Source organism: Salminus brasiliensis, chromosome 19 (assembly GCF_030463535.1).
Source record: "Salminus brasiliensis chromosome 19, fSalBra1.hap2, whole genome shotgun sequence".
In the NCBI taxonomy this organism is placed as follows: domain Eukaryota; kingdom Metazoa; phylum Chordata; class Actinopteri; order Characiformes; family Bryconidae; genus Salminus; species Salminus brasiliensis.
Genome location: NC_132896.1, coordinates 13,213,104 through 13,229,966, shown reverse-complemented (window position 1 = coordinate 13,229,966; position 16,863 = coordinate 13,213,104). Strand labels below are relative to the sequence as shown.

Genomic DNA, 16,863 nt, shown 5'->3' with positions numbered 1-16,863 from the left:
GCTTCTGCAGAAGTGTGCAGCCTAGAACATGCATATAATCAGTGGGTTCATTCCCATTCACGGGTGCTGAGATTCGCGTCTTGCTTAATAACTGATGTCTCAAATGTTGCATTTTATTAACTGACTGTAATTAACCTACATTTTCATTTCGCAATCGCGTGCTGCACGTCTGGCTTTTAGGATGTTTGAACGTGCTCGACCACCATACACCGACAGACGGAGGAGCCGCCGCGTGACGTCAGAGCATATGACCGGAAAGCCATCACATGATCAGGTGTACAAAAACACTGCGCTCCATTCAACCCGCCGTGAGACGCCGCTGGAGTGGGTTTTTTTCCACGGTAAGAAAAATGCTGTTTTACAGGCATCATTGCTTCGTTGTTGTGCAGCATGTCCCGATAATTTAGCACTACATTTATGTGAGATATTTATGCGGAGAGATAGCTAGCACTAGCTGAACTGCAGGAGAGGGAACTTCAGCAGGTCTCCCCGGGCTGTGCCCCAGGAGGGGTCTTTATTCAGGCCATATTGTGGAAATGTCTCGGGTTAAAAGGTCTTCTGTGTTGTAGGTAAAGCTGGTGATTAAAATGTGCAGTACTGAAGTGTGAGTGGTTAAATAAAAACGGTGCCAGTTTAACAGTTCTCATTTCGTGCCTGGATTTATTAAATAGTTTAATTGATTTAAAAATCAGTTTCCCCATTTTAATAAATCGTCTCAGTTTAACTAACAAGTCCTCTAATCTGAAGGAACGGTTTACTCAGCTGAGGGAACATGTGGCCAAAAAAGCACCAGTTTGAGGTCGCCCATCTTTTATTTGTGTTGTGGGCTGCATCTCTAAAGTGAGGCTGGGCGATATGGCTAGAATCGTTCATCACGATGCTTGATATGATCTGGATCTCTATATAGATCTCGACATAGATTTCTATACATATCTACATATATGACTACTTAAGAGGATTCAGGCTTCACCTATCCATACTGTTGGGATAAACTGGGGAGTGTGGGGTGGGGTGGGGTGAGGTGAGGTGGGGTGGTGATCATCTAACATCCTGACCTCAATAACGCTCTTGATTCTGACTGCAATCAAATCTAGTAGACGTCCTTCACTGAACAGTAGAGACAGTTACTCCAAAAAAAAAAAAAAACTCTTAATTTTGGAACAACCAATGAATGAGCAGGTGTCCCAATACGTTGGTTCATATAGTGTATATCTTGGTGTTGATATCTTTATGAGTAGCGTTTCAAAGTTTCCCAGTAAGCAATGTCAGACAGAAAGTTATGAAATCCCATTAAGCCCACCACCATGAATCCACCACAGAGCTAACCAAATTGCTTAACATCTGTCGAGTCAAATGCATCTACACACTGGTGCACACGTACCTAGAATCGTTCATCACGATGCTTGATATGATCTGGATCTCTATATAGATCTGGACATAGATTTCAATACATATCTACTATATTCTATATCTACTTAAGAGGATTCAGGCTTCACCTGGAAGACCAGCTTTTCAACCACCACCCTAATTAAAGACCAGCTTAGACCATCTGACACCAGCTACGAGCAGATGCTGGCCATGAGATCAAACTTTATTTTTATAGCACCTTTCAGACAAAATTCAGAAATTCAAGGTGTCTCACAGGCGATTGATAAAAGTATAGGATAAAGAGAAATAATAATAATAATTCTAATAATGAAAATACATATTTAATTTTAAAATACTGATAAAAGGTAAATAATAAAACTAAATAAAACAAAATTAATAATGAACAATACAAAAAAGTAGACAAAATAAAATGAAATTTTGCAGATAATAAAAACAGATCAAATACAAATCAAAGTATCCATCCCTGATGGCTCGTCCATGGCTGCAGATGTGACCTCTATTGTCTGGATTTTTTCAAAGTCGGTCATTGTGTAATTCGCCTTTAGACGATGGCACACTTGCCTATCACTTTCCCCTCCACTTGTTTCCATCCTCCTCAATCCATTATTACAGGAATTGATGATGTGTTTTACAGTAGTCTTTCATAAGTGATTGACAGATGTTGCTTTAACACACAGGTGTTGAATGTGTTTTTATCATTGATAAATTATTTATCATTGTGTAATTATAATAGTTTATTGCTAAATGTTTTCCTTATGTTTTGCACAGTTATGCAAATGGATTTTCCATCAGTCTTGTATTTGCGGAACTTTGTGTAACCCCCTTTTCTAGTTCAGGATTTAATCATCTTGAAAGGACATTGATTCATTATTGATTTTTACTCCTCTCTTTTTAAAGTAAATCATGAGACTTGTGATTCTTGATGACTATGACCTGGCCAGTGAGTGGGCTGCCAAATACATCCGCAACCGAATTGTCCATTTCAAGCCCAGCGCAGACAGATACTTCACTCTAGGCCTGCCAACAGGTAAGTTAATGATGATTATAATGATACAGGACAGTTTTATCCTTCCTTTTTTGTTATTAATGTTATTTTAATAACACAAATTAATGTATTTTTTAACATAGAACATTTTTGTTTCTTTGTTATGAAACCAAATGTTTAAACCACAAGTAAAAGCCAGCCCTAAAGACATTTAATGGACCTTTTACATTAGATTCTGAGACCAAAAAGATGAGCTTGTTTAGAGGTTAGACATTTAAGTTTAGTACCTTAAAGTGAAATTGCTGCAGAAGCACTTTTTGTTTCTAAACTGTGGCAATTTTGTCACTGCTCTGAAACGTGAACTTTAACCACCAGTTAAAAAGCTGTTTGGTGAAGCCCAGCCAGATATGTGATTATGCTACCCTACCTGCACGTGTTTCTGCACTGTGGCCATTTGTATTTTTTCGTAGTTCTAAAACTTTGCCAATATGCAGTTTGCAGTTATGCAACCTGTAAATGCTGTTCTTTCAAGCTTATTGTATCTTATTTTGGATAAGATATTTAAAAAGTACAACCTATAAATATCAAGATTTATAGCCAACTATCCAGTATTTGGTGATTATATAATCTCATTTAAAGACCATTACGCTTTAAAATGAGTTTCTCCTAATGCATCTAGTTTCTCTTGAGCATCTAAAAGAAGACTATCATGCTCAAGCTACTTGAAGGAGTGTTTTTTTTTTTTTTTTTTCTGTACTGTGCTTGAACTGCCTGCTTTTTTGAGTCTTCAGCACATGAAGCACTGTACAGAACTTCTGAGGGGAATCCTATTTAGTATTTTTTAAGAGCATCATGTGGTAAGTAAGCTATTAGAGAATGAACAACATCCAGTGAACATGAATTAATCTGCATTTTCTTTCTTTTGTTTTCAAATTTGTGTGTTTAGGGAGCACTCCATTGGGCTGCTATAGGAAGCTGATCGAGTATCACAAGAGTGGAGACCTCTCCTTTAAATATGTAAAGACCTTTAACATGGATGAGTATGTTGGTGAGTCAAGAAGCCTATTTACAGAGAGTTCTGATGTCATTTACTGATAGCGGATGTAATTCTGTTATAATAGCATTGCAGGATAGCATGCTGACACTACATATCAGCCAGTCTACATGACAAAAATAGCACCTTTAACAGTAGCATAGATGTATTTTTTACAGTGCAAAGCTAAATGAGCTAATGAATAATTACTTTTTTATCGCTCAGTGCATCCCATATTTAATGATGACCAGAGTGTGCAAGTTCATACTGTATGTCTAAATGTTTGTGGACACACAGTCTCATTGATGCACTGAGCTGCTTTAAGTTGCAGCCATTGCTGACACAGATGTGCAAATGCATACTCACCCACAGCTTGCCTAGTCCCTGTAGAGAAGGATTGCCAATACAATAGGACTCTCTAAAGAACCTAAACATCAACCTAATGCCAGGTGTGGGTTAGAGGGGTATAAAGCCCTCCAGCACTGACCTGTGGAGCTGTAGTTTTCTGGAATGATGGTGCTCCATCCAATACTGTTGGGATAAATTGGGGAGTTGGGGGTGAGGTGGGGTGGTGATCATCCAACATCCTGCCCTCAATAATGCTCTTGATGCTGAATGCAATCAAATCTAGTATAAATCCTTCCCTGAACAGTAGAGACAGTTACTTCAACAAAGGCAGAATAAACTCTTAATTTTGGAACAACCAATGAATGAGCAGGTGTCCCAATAATTTGGTCTGTGTATATCTAGGTGCTGATCTCTTTATGAGGAGCGTTTCAAAGTTTCCCAGTAAGCAATGTCTGACAGAAAGTGATAATCCCATTGTCCACCATAGAGCTAACCAAATTGCTTAACATCTGTCGAGTCAAATGCACCTACAAACACACTGGTGCACACATACCTTGGACAGCACCCCGCCATTCCACATGTCAAATGTCAATGGCCAGTTACCCCACTGATAACAGACCTTGATCTGGAGTTACAGGGCAAATTAATGAATAGCACATTGCACAGGACTGAAAATCCAATCTTTCATTTAATTAATAGAACTTTAACAGTATGCTGCTAAAAATCAGCTTTGTGTAAATAAGTCATCAATTACTATGGAATCCAATAATTTACTGATTTGTTTAATGCTGTTTTCTTTAAAACACTTATTTCTCTTCAGGTCTGCCTCGAGACCATCCAGAGAGTTATCATTCCTACATGTGGAACAACTTCTTCAAGCACATCGACATTGAGCCTCAAAACGCCCACGTTTTGGACGGCAATGCAGCTGACTTGCAGGCGGAGTGTGAAGCATTTGAGCAGAAGATAACGGCTGCCGGGGGCATCGAGCTGTTTGTAGGAGGTATGCTAAGGACTCTGCTGGTTTCACAAGCTTTAAAAATACCATTGCATTACTACACAGATGAGTTAAGTGCATGTGCAATCTAGACAAGCGGACAAGCATGTATGGAATGAATAGGCATAGTCTGTTACTGGTGGATGACTCAAGGCAGTGCCATAATGTCATCATTTAAATGTATGGTACTAACTGGACTGGACTGGACTATGTGTTGCATGATTTTCCATTGCTCTCCTTTTTTTGTTGTGCAGGAATCGGGCCAGACGGCCACATTGCCTTTAATGAGCCTGGTTCCAGTCTGGTGTCGAGGACACGAGTGAAGACTCTGGCTAAGGACACTATAGTGGCCAATGCTCGCTTTTTTGGGAATGACCTGTCTAAAGTCCCCACTATGACTCTCACTGTTGGTGTGGGGACAGTTATGGATGCGAGAGAGGTAAAAACCACTAACTAAGGGACACACAAATTGACACAGAGGACATTCTGAGCTGAGGAAGTGTGCTATGGTGGGGATATTCAATGCCACTCCTGAGGTGCTGGTGTTCTGCCCAGGTTGGTGATTTCTCTGAAACAAACACACCTACTAAACTTTGCAAATAAGAGCTGATTTAAGTATGTTGGACCTGGAAAATCATCAGATTGTTCAGCACACCAGCACTCCAGGACTGGAGCTGAATGGACTTTATCCAAAAAAGGAAGAATTAATTAATTTTAAATTAATTTGTTTTTTTCTTTCATAATTATGTCATGAAGCCCTTAGTTTTTCCTCAGCATTTCTAATTCATCTCCAGTGGACAGATGTTGGACAGTCTGCCAAAACTGCCCTATTGTAGTCATAATTGTGTAATTTCCCAATGTTTTAGTGCCACGCTTGTCAAATTATCTGATCATCACAATAACATCATTACCTGCAGGTGCCTGGTTCAAGAAGCCATCACTGCTTGAGCAGCGAACCCACTTCTGGTTGTATTGCATTTCCAGGTAATGATCCTGATCACTGGTGCACACAAGGCCTTTGCCCTCTATAAGGCCATAGAGGAAGGAGTGAACCACATGTGGACAGTATCTGCCTTCCAACAACACCCTCGTACCATCTTTGTGTGCGATGAGGACGCTACGCTTGAGCTCAGGGTCAAGACCGTAAAGTACTTTAGAGGTATGTGAGCATGTTTTGGGAGCTATACTAAATTGACTGGGTCTGAACTCTGTGGCTTAACAGCTTCTTGTTGTCTTCCTTTCTCAAAGACCGCTTTCTTGAGCAGTTTGACCCCTGCGAGATCATATGACTAAAAAACAGCATTTCTGCTGTCAATAGTGTAACAGAACACTCCATTTTCTCTCTCAGTAAACACAATGCAATGTTTGTTTACTGCTCTGATTCCACACAATTTCTTGCATCTTGTTACTCTTGTATGCAAACAGATAAACCTACAGTAAGTTTGGGGTCAACATGGATTAGCATATATGGACACTATATGTCCAAATGTTTGTGGACACCCCTTTTAACGAATGCATTCAGCTACTTTAAGTTGCACCCATTGCTGACACAGATGTGCAGATGCAGCGCACACACAGCTTGTCTAGTCCCTGTAAAAGAGTATGGCCAATACAGTTGAACTTTCTGGAGCAGACAGACATGAACCTGTTGGTGCCATGCCTAATGCCAGGCCTGGGCTGGAGGAGTTTAAAGCCCCCGTCTCCGATATTGAGCTGTGGAGCAGTGGAACTGTGTTCTTGGGAATGATGGTGCTTCATTCAGTACATTTGGGATGAAGTGGGGTGGGGATTATCCAATGTCTTGACCTCCGTAATGCACAGGTTTCTGAATGCAATCAGATCCTCCCAGCAATCTAGTAGAAAGCCTTACCCAGACAGTAGAGTCCTGTGAGCACTGATGAAATACTAGAGGATGACCAACACAAACTGTGCAGCAACAAACGACCTCCTGTCTAGACTTTACATCTACAGGATGGACCAACTATGTAGGGGTGTCTAATCAAGTGGGCAGTGAGTGGACACAGTGTTTAGGAACTCCAGCTGCACTGCTGTGTCAGATCCAACACGCCACCATCATGTCTGTGTCTCCGCTGTGCTGAGAATGACCAGTCACCCAAATAAAAAGATAATGAAAAGATCCTTGAGGTTCTTCAGTTTGAAACTGTAAAGGAACCTCTTTAGGATGCTTTGAGGAACCTTCAGGGAACCCTTTTCTTCTTATTTCGGAAGAAACTATGAATGAGCAGGTGTCCCATCCCTTTGTCCATACAGTGTATCCAGCGTTTGGGGTTTAAACACAACACAAATTGAACCACAGCCACAAGTCTTTGCATGTGAAGTATTGATTTAATAATTGATCAAGAATATATATATTTATTTAGATAATATTTTATACATTAGAACTTCTACAGTAGACTTCTCACTATAAGCACTGTGTATAACAGTACCCGGACCATCAACATCTTATCCTTGTAGACTTCCCAGTTATATCTGAATGTCTTCTTCTTTTACATTTCTTTTATATTGGACAGGACTAATGCACGTTCACAATCAGCTGGTGGACCCGATGCACAGCATGAAGAACTACAAGGATTAAGGATGAGCATTGCTGCGTCTTGAGGGAGAGGAACGGTTACATTGTCACCAGTTTACAGTAGAAGAATATGGCTTCAGAGACCACAGCAACCTCCAGACGAGAGCGAGAATAGCATGTCCCACTGACCTGTGTAGTACATTATGTCTTTGCGTCTCAGCTGTTGACTTGTATCAATAGGTTTGATCTGCATCTGCAGTGGTTTTCTTCTTGCACTCCAGAAACACACTCAAATCAAGGGCAAATTAATGCCTGCCAACTGGAAACTGCTGGGTGGCCAGTATTATAAAGAAAGACCATGACTATGAGTGAGTTTTAAGGGAAATCTGTGAAGGTGATTCTTTGTTACAAGGACAAGGTTTCATTGATTAACACTTTGCTCTGATACTTAGTCTAAGATCATTTATTTCTTCTTCCATTCTATAATTTACATGCCTTCTGCTATGTACTATCATTTGGAGTGAGGGGAATGTGCTACAGTTGAAGCAGTGAGCTCATCTACAGCCAATTCAGTACTGTCTTGGGTAAAGTTTTGATCTCCATTTTATTAATCCTGGGTTACATGAGGTACTGTATTCCGTTGACTTCAGCACTCTTAGAAGATCATTCATCTCCACCTGTAACAATCTGACACTTTTAACAGGATTTTGTTACGACCTTTTCACGTCGTTACTGTAACGCACATGCTGGAATGTTAAAACACTCACATTGCTTTTATTCATGTTAACTCTTCAGTGCTTATGTTCACGTGCAAATTAAGAAAGAAGCTCTTATTTTAGTGAAGTGTCTTAATTCCTTTGTTTTTCTCCCCCAGAATACAGTTTCATACTACTTACTACACAACTGCTTCAGCTAATTAATCCAGCATTCATGAGCTGAGATGGGTTTGGTTGAACAGGGGAAACCCCCTAAAAAAGGGGGTGCTGTGTTGCTTAAACTACCACAGAGTCAAAGAGTATTCGGGTTCATTATGACCTTCTGAGCTCTTTAGTGTGGGCAGTACTGTACCTGTATGGTACCTGCTACCCTTAAGGGCTCCTGTATTTCCAGGGCTGAGATTGGGAAGCATTGATCTAGATTGCCTGGATGCTAAAAAATAGTTGGTGTACAATTTTTGAGACCAAGCTTGAGTGACGTGTGTTTATTAGGGACCAACATTAACTGTTTTTTCTTTTTTCTTTTTTCCCCTTACATTTCCGAACTGTCTCTCCTGAATGTACTTTTAGTGAATCAGGTTATTTCACTCTGAGACACTCTTGGAATCCATGGAAATGTCTGTTATATGATGGAAGCTGAGTGATATTGGTTTTCTGTTTCAAACTTTAGTGCCATTTGCTTAACAGAACTGTGCCTCTTTAGCATGTTCTGTATACTTTCTCTTTATTACAACTTTATATATTGGCCTTTATTATTCCTGTGTTGGCTGCTTTTTTAACTGTTAAGAGATCACTGGCAGCCAGCACATTTAATTTTATAGTTCGCTCTCATATTTCAACATGTTAAAGCTTAATGGTATAGTTTGACTGCATTGCTTTGGTATATTTTGGGACTTCAGTGTTTTTGCTCAACCTGTAGCTTATACCATGCATGTGGAAGTTGGAGTGGGCACATGACTTCTTTTGGTTTATTAAAAAATAAATTCCATTCTGCCTCTTTAGTTAATCTGAAACTGATACCAGATTTGTACTTATGCCAAATCTGCCTTTCATATCCACGTAATAAAAAATGCCATTTTTGGTTAAGAGACACTTGATTTTGAGTGATTTTTGCTTAAAAGCTTTATACATTACCCAAAACACTACTTGCAGTTTCAAATACTGTCATTGCACCTACACTAAATCTTGAAATGTTTGTGGACACCCCCTCTAAGAAATGCATTTAGCTGGCAATTCAGCTGCATTCAGCTTACCTACTCCCTGTAGAGATGTATGGACTGGAGGAGTATAAAGGGGTGGGGCAGTGGTGGCTCAGCTGTTAGCGCACCGGGCTATTGATGACAGGGTCGTGGGTTCAATACAGGTTGTTGGGCCCTTGAGCAAGGCCCTTCACCCTCTGTACTCCCTGGCCGTGTGTTACATGGATAGGTTAAAGGTGGAGGCCAAATCGCGTCTGTGTCCAAGACTCGACTCAACTCATCTTAAGCACCCCTGCATTGAGCCGTGGCACTGTGTTCTCTGGAATGATGGTGCTAATTTTCATGGACAGTACAGACAGTTACTTCAACAAAATCTTTAATTCCCTTGATTTCAGAAAAAGCAATAAATGAGAAGGTGTACTTGTGTCCTGATAGTGCATATTCTAGTGCATATGCACCAATAGCAACTGTTTAAAAAAACACTCCTCAAGCCGTTTTAAAATCATTCAAGTCTGTTATTAAATATTTTAGTCTGTAAAGTTGTAGCAGCATTTTTCACAGGAGCACATAACTCATATGTCCATTGCTTGTTGCACAATGTTGTCTTATCTCCTTGCAATGTAACGTCTACTTCCTCTTCAAAATGTGAATGAAAGCGTCTTTCGGCACCTCCACATTTCCGATACGCCTCATTTTCTTCTTGCCCTCAGCTTGTCTCTTCAACAGTTTCATTTTCCGTGTGATATCTCCTCCGTACTGTTGGGAACAGCCGAATTTAGAACAATACAAGAGTCAAATAATATACAGTAAATTAACCATGATTATGATAAGCAACAAGATGCATCTACTTACACATTTTGCTAGAACATCCTTTCTATATGCCTTGATCCTGGTGGAATAAACATTGGCAGAGATGCACAATCAAGATATACCATGGCAAACTGCATTTAAATCAAGCTGATGTTAGGTAACAAGCATGCATGAAGACTCACGTTTCCCTGGCGATAATTTTGCTTCCAATGGATGCCTGCACAGCAATCTCAAACATCTGTCTGGGGATGGACTCCTTTAGCCTCTCACACATGGCTTTTCCCATGCTGTATGCTCTGTCTCTGAGAGAAGCAACACAGCAAAGACTCTCATCAAACCACATGAACTGCTGATACCCTACACGGACAAAAGTATTGGGACTTCACAGTTTCTTCTTAAATCAAAGGTATTAAATAGAGTTTATTCTGTTTTTGTTGGGCCGACTGTCTCTACTGCCCAGGGAAGGACTATAACTTTTACTAGATTTTGGAGCACTGCTGTGAGGATCTAACTGCATTCAGTGACAAGAGCGTTAGTGAGGTCAGGATGTTTAGGATGAGGTGGGGTGGTGATTGTGATCATCCAACTCATCCTCAACTCATCCCAAAAGTACTGGATGGAGCACCATCATTCCAGAGAACACAGTTCCACTGCTACACAGCTCAATGCTGGGGAGGCTTTATACCTATCTAGCCTTCGCCTGGCATTAGGCATGGTGCCTGTGGGTTCATACTTATCTGCTCCAGAGAGTCGTATTCTATTGGCAGTACATCTCTACGCTGCGACTTTAAGTAGCAAAGTAGAAGGGGTGTCCACAAACATTTGGATATATAGCGTAAATTCTTAAAAAAAAAAAAATCTAGGAATATCTACCTGCGACTGGCCATTGTTTACTGCACCTATCAATAATCAATTTACATCATACTGAACTTACTTGTGAACAATAGTGGTGAGCTCTTCCACTGGTCTCCCATTGAGCAGGAAATCAATCTTAATCAGTTCAGCCGGTTCATATCCAGCAGCCTCGTAGTCAAAGCTGAAGGAGAGAATTGCATTATCGTGTCAAAGTGCTGAATCAGGCTCAAGTGACAGCTCAATTCTCTGCTGGCTTCCAGAGCAACAGCTCTGCATGATATACACATCTGTAAAACTCAGCAGTAATATTACCTAGCATATCCCGAGGACATGGACTTAAGTTGGTCATAAAAATCCACCACAATCTCATTAAGCGGGAACAGATACTTCATCATCACTCGATGGTCATCGATATAAACCATGTTCTTCTGAATGGCTCTGCGGCTCTGAACAGAAGCAGTACATTGTGTTATAGGCTGGCAGCTCGTAAAGATCACCACTCTTAACAAGTCTGAAGAAGAGTTTAAACACACCAGATAACAAACCACTCGTATGGTTCTACTCGATTCGCCAGGTTTGAAGTTGTCTGCAATGTCTTCATTATTTTACTCTGTTAGATTGCTAGTTATTGAGCTAAAGGCTTTGTGGCTAATACACACCACACCGCCACTGAACAGTAAAGATTATGGCCAGACAAAGAAGCTATTAACATGATGCTAATATAGCTGAGGGTGATCGCATGTGAGGAGCCACTTGATAATGACGAGGGGTTACTAAGCACAGGTTATTGAGAACCTCCACCTCAGAACTTCCATGTTTGCTTTTTTGTTTCATCAACAGTCAGTTTTCACAGTTTGTCAGAAGACATCAGGAGTTAATAAGTTAAAGCCTTCAAAATATTCGAGTTGTAATACAGTAAACACTGCGCAAACGTCTTTGACAGTCTTCTAATTTCGAAAACAATCTGTAGGATTTTATAAAATGTAAGTCTCACCAGACAGAGGCTCATGATCTTGCCAGTGAACTCATCAGGCGTGATAATAGTTCCATTAACCATGGGTTCCAGGTATTGTACCACCTGAGACTTGTCTGGAAATTGGGCCGGGTTCACGATGGTCACGATCTCCTTCCCATACTCCTGCACAGAACAGTGACATCATTAAAGGCTCAATTCAAAACCATTACAACTACCATACAACTAAAATATTACAGAAAAATGAAAAATTGAATTTCAAACTCTTAAGGATTGGAAAAAAATTCTAAAACCATAAACATACCTTTATGAGTTTGGGAGAGGACAGAACAGCTTTGTATGGCACTGTCGGTGCTGTTACTATAACAGAGGCATTATACTCCTGTTCCAAACGCTGGTTAAACACTTCCATGTGCAATAAACCCAGAAACCCCAGCCTGAGAAAATGAGAACCAGAACAAGGACATTTTTAAAGGGCATCCTCATAGATCAACAGCATAATAGCTCTGCTACAATATCGCAGTAAGGGAAGTGTATATACACATGTACTTGGCCCTGACCTCCACCCAGCCCCCAGAGCCAGGCTGCTGTCTCTCTGCAGAGTCACGCTGGAGTCATTAAGGGTCAGCTTCTCCACCGCACTACGCAGCGTAGTGTACTCAGACTGGTCCATTGGGTAGATGCCTAAGACATTAGAAATTTACCTCCATTAGCTGGGAAAGTTGCTTGGTCAGCTGCTTGGATTATTTACTCCATCTACTGTTATGGTGTATGTATGGAAAAACACTATGTATTTCAATAATTAACTGTAATTGGTATACCTGCAAACACCATGGATTTAGCAGGTTTAAAGCCCGGCAGCGCCTCCACTGGCTGTTTATGGAGATACAGCGTGTCTCCAATCTGAGCCTCATTCACCTCCTTCATCCCGGCTATCATATAGCCCACCTGTCCAGCATAGCTGGGTTCAAAGGTCAGAGTTTGGGCACCAGGGAGGGTTCATTGTTAAGACTGTAATATATATTGGTTGGTGTACATAAAATGAATGTACCACTCTAAATTGTCTCTAAAAATCCCTCTGAATTACCAAAATAGTGGGAACAGCTCAGTCGATGGCAAAAAGTACAGAACAGGCAAAACTATGTATCAGTAGATGTAGGGTTTCTTACAGTTTCTCTGTGGGGTGTTCATCTGGTCTAAGTATTCCCAGTTGATTGACTTCATACGTCTTTTTCATGTGTGCCGAGACGACCTTGTCACCCTTACAGACCTGTCCACCAAATATAGCGATATTGGCCACCACTCCTCTGTAGTGGTCAAAAGTGGAGTCAAAGACCAGTGCTTTAAACGGCTCTTCGACTTTAGCTGTGGGACTAGATATAGAAAGACAAAAGTCAATTCCAAGAACAGAAAGAGAAATGACAGCCTACACAGAATAAATCATAGAAAAGGTGGCAAATACTTTGATGGGAACTCACTGAGGTATTCTGTTGACCACTGCTTGAAGAACTTGATCCACATTTGTGCCAATTTTAGCAGAGATCTAAACATTTTCAAAACCATGAGTAACTTAACAGATTTGTTCAGCATATTTTTCCGAGCAACGGATGCTATGAATGGAAGCTGTCTTGGCATTGCAACAAATGCTGAAAGGCCAATGCTTACAATACACAAATCAGCCATAACACTGAAATCTGCCTAATATTGAATGAGCTTTAGGTGCCCATGATCCTGTTGCTGGTTCACCGGTTGTTCTTTCTTTGACCACTTTTGGTAGGTACTGACCACTAGCTACATACCGTGAACACCCCACAAGACCTGCCTCTTTGGAGATGCACTGACCCAATCATCCAGTCATCACAATCTGGCCCTTGTAAATGTGGTTCAGATTCTTATATTTTTTCCATTTTTCCTGCTTTTAACAACCACATTCAAGAACTGGCTGTTCACTTAGTACCACTGTAGATGAACATAATCAATATTTTTCACTGCACCTGGTTCTAATGTTATGGATGATCTGTGTATACCTGTACAAAAAGAACACACTGTAATTCATTCATTTCTTTGGTTTAACTCACCCTGATGCACTCATCCTTCGGAATATCAAAGATCTTTTCAATTTGCTTCTCCACTCGGTCAGGATCTGCATTTTTCAAATCAATCTGATAGCAAAGAGAGCAATTTTGAGTTACACTTGCTTTTTAGAGTCCTACATAGATTATCTACAAAATTTTAAGCAACTATATTTTAGTTACTACCGGGTGGAGATAGACTGACTATTTGTATCATTTGGACTAGAGTGAGCTTTAGTTTTAGTGTAAGGTCTTTAAAATCAATATAATTGATTACAGTCAACATTCCGACATATTTAATAGATATTTGGTTAAATATTAATTAATGATTATTATCTACAAAGTATATAAGGGGTTTTGCCTGATAAACAACCCGTTTGAAAGACTCACTATTCCAAGCTAAGTTTACAGCTGTGCACTTACCTTATTTATAACAGGTATGATGGTCAGCTGAGCTTCAAATGCCAAGTAGAAGTTGGCCACTGTCTGTGCTTGTATGCCCTTTAGGTGTTATAGATTGACACAAATAAATTGCACAGGTTGCACATTTATTCATTACCAATTCAATGAACAACTGCTGATTCTATCTGAGCTAACATCAATCCAGTACTAAGATACAGTAGTACTAGGTGTACTGCTGTGGCCCTAATTTATTATTCCTATAATAAAATATTATTATATGCTCTCTCATTTTTGGGTTTTCCTTTAATGGTTATAAATGAAAGTTCTACCTGATTAGCATCTACAATCAGCAGGACCCCTTGGCAGGCAGATATGGAGCGGGACACCTCGTAGCTGAAGTCAACATGGCCCTAAGCACAGAAAAACAAAACAAAACAAAAACAGAAAAATCAATCAGCTTTTAGACAGATTACAACAAATATGCAAATATGCAAAAACTAGAACTAGAAGAAGGTTTTTTCAATTATTTGGAAAGACTTTTCTTAAATCTATAAGTTTGATTTAACTATTTACTCATTCATTTCATTTTTACATTATTAACTTTGAATAATAGTTCAAAGCATTATTACTGACCGGTGTGTCGATGAGGTTGAGTAAGTATGTCTGTCCATCATGCTGATAGAACAGAGAGGCAGTCTGGGCCTTTACAGTGATTCCTCTCTCCCTCTCCACCTGGAGCTTATCCAACACCTGCTTATTATTTGCAGTCTTTGCAATGGCACCTGCACCAAATATAAAAGACAGAGACCCTAAATACACATTTGGAGCTTAGAAAGAGACTTTAAATGTTGGTATCTGCAGTAAAGGGTAATTTTAAAACCCCCCAAAAAAAAAAAAAACACCAGTCATCACCGGTCATCTCCAGTAGCCTGTCAGCCAGGGTGCTTTTTCCATGATCTATATGGGCGATGATGCTAAAATTTCTTATTCTTTCCACAGGAAACTCTGACATGTCAGTATTATGCTGCAAGAAGGAAATATTAACATGATTAGGGATGATCACAACGTTTTTTTTCTTCATGACATTTCACACTGCTCTGTAGGCATCAGTTAGCTTCATGCATGCATGTATTTATGATCATTTTCCAAATTTTGATTTGGAATTACATAATTAGACCAATTACGACTATGAAAACGTTTACAAGGAATAAACTCATGAAGTATATTCCACAGGACTGAGAGAATACCTTGTGTTGTGAGGAGCTGTACTGTCTGGCACAGTGAGCAGACACACAGCCCGTCTTCATCCAGCTGTGTCGGATCAGAGTGCAGGGCTGGCATGGCTGTGCAGACCCCTCACTTCTCCGCTTTATTCGACAGATCTTTACACGGGGCAGGCGGCCAGTGAGAGGTAACACACTGCCCAGGGGTCTCAACAAGAGCTGCATTACTGCAGCGAGCAGCTAGACTCAGCTAACGGTAATAAGCTAGCTAGCTAATGATATGTTTATAGCCTCCCTGTACGTCTCGTCACACAATATTCAAGTTCAAAATAGAGAGATGAAACGGGCCATCCTTAATCCTCCACGAAACAGCCTGACAGACCCTCCCAAACATCCCGGGTTTGATCATGTTTTCTGTATTACAGTCATGTTTTGCAGGGAGCCGCCATGTTGAGGTGACAAGTCCTGAGTCCTCTTCTTCTTTGACCACCAACAGCTTCAAAAACACACCAGCGCCACCTACTGTAGCGGATAGAGCCCTTAAAGTATCACGGTATAAACATAATAGCTAAATAAAGAACCCACATTTACGGAAGAAATATTAATAAATAAAATATATTTTACAATGTATGAAAATATAAAAACTAAAACGAAAAAAATATAGAAAAAAAATGTTGACATATGGAATATTTGTATATTTTAAAATACATTTGTTTTAGTTCTCAAACAAACTAAAACAACAACAAAAACGTCCCTATATATTTTAAAATAAAATCTTTTTGAAATAAATGTAAAATAAATACTTTTTATTGTGTAAAATATATTTTGGAAGGATTCTTTTACAGGAATAAAAATCGCATATTTATAAATATATAGCTAGCTATATGTAATTTCATAATTTAATAAATTATTCCCTCGATTCACAAAATAAAGTAAATTTTTCCCTCAGTTTAAACAAAGCGAGGAAAACTGAGGAAGCGATTTACTAAATAAAGAGAATTAATATTAAAATGTATTAAACGATGTATTACATATTAAACAGCTTTTTTCGCTAATATTCTTTTAGCTAGATACTTTTGTGGCTCGTAGTAACAAAAAGAAGGATAAACGTGCTGCTATCCAGGCGGAGAACCCACTGTTCCCATGTCCTCCTTCTCCTCACGGTGTCGCCCTAAACGCAGCTCCTTCACCGGAGGAGCCGAGGAGAGAGCACCATTACCATGGCAACATGGCAGCGCACTCATAGGCCTACTAAGTAGGTCCCACTGAAAATTGCCTAGATAAGAAATCAAATGAAATATCTCTCTCCTGCTTTGATGCTTGATGGC

At 39.9% G+C, this 16,863-nt stretch overlaps 2 protein-coding genes across 2 annotated transcripts; one reads left to right on the top strand and one right to left on the bottom strand.

The window, feature by feature from the left end:
• The first annotated feature begins 202 nt into the window (after positions 1–202).
• Positions 203–9,093, top strand: gnpda2 (glucosamine-6-phosphate deaminase 2). Its single transcript, XM_072662947.1, has 7 exons — positions 203–341; positions 2,287–2,416; positions 3,321–3,422; positions 4,576–4,758; positions 5,007–5,191; positions 5,737–5,911; positions 7,284–9,093. Exons 2-7 carry the CDS (start codon positions 2,293–2,295, stop codon positions 7,346–7,348), a joined length of 834 nt encoding a protein of 277 aa, XP_072519048.1. The 5' UTR covers positions 203–341; positions 2,287–2,292; the 3' UTR covers positions 7,349–9,093.
• A 466-nt stretch (positions 9,094–9,559) lies between these two features.
• guf1 (GTP binding elongation factor GUF1) lies at positions 9,560–16,003 on the bottom strand. The gene is made up of 17 exons (XM_072663316.1): positions 15,560–16,003; positions 15,225–15,336; positions 14,946–15,094; positions 14,642–14,722; positions 14,334–14,411; positions 13,917–14,000; positions 13,317–13,381; positions 13,008–13,211; positions 12,660–12,799; positions 12,399–12,522; positions 12,143–12,275; positions 11,860–12,003; positions 11,178–11,311; positions 10,945–11,046; positions 10,193–10,312; positions 10,053–10,089; positions 9,560–9,956 (listed from the first exon to the last, which is right to left on the bottom strand). Exons 1-17 carry the CDS (start codon positions 15,758–15,760, stop codon positions 9,828–9,830), a joined length of 2,037 nt encoding a protein of 678 aa, XP_072519417.1. The 5' UTR covers positions 15,761–16,003; the 3' UTR covers positions 9,560–9,827.
• Between the last annotated feature and the right edge of the window lie 860 nt (positions 16,004–16,863).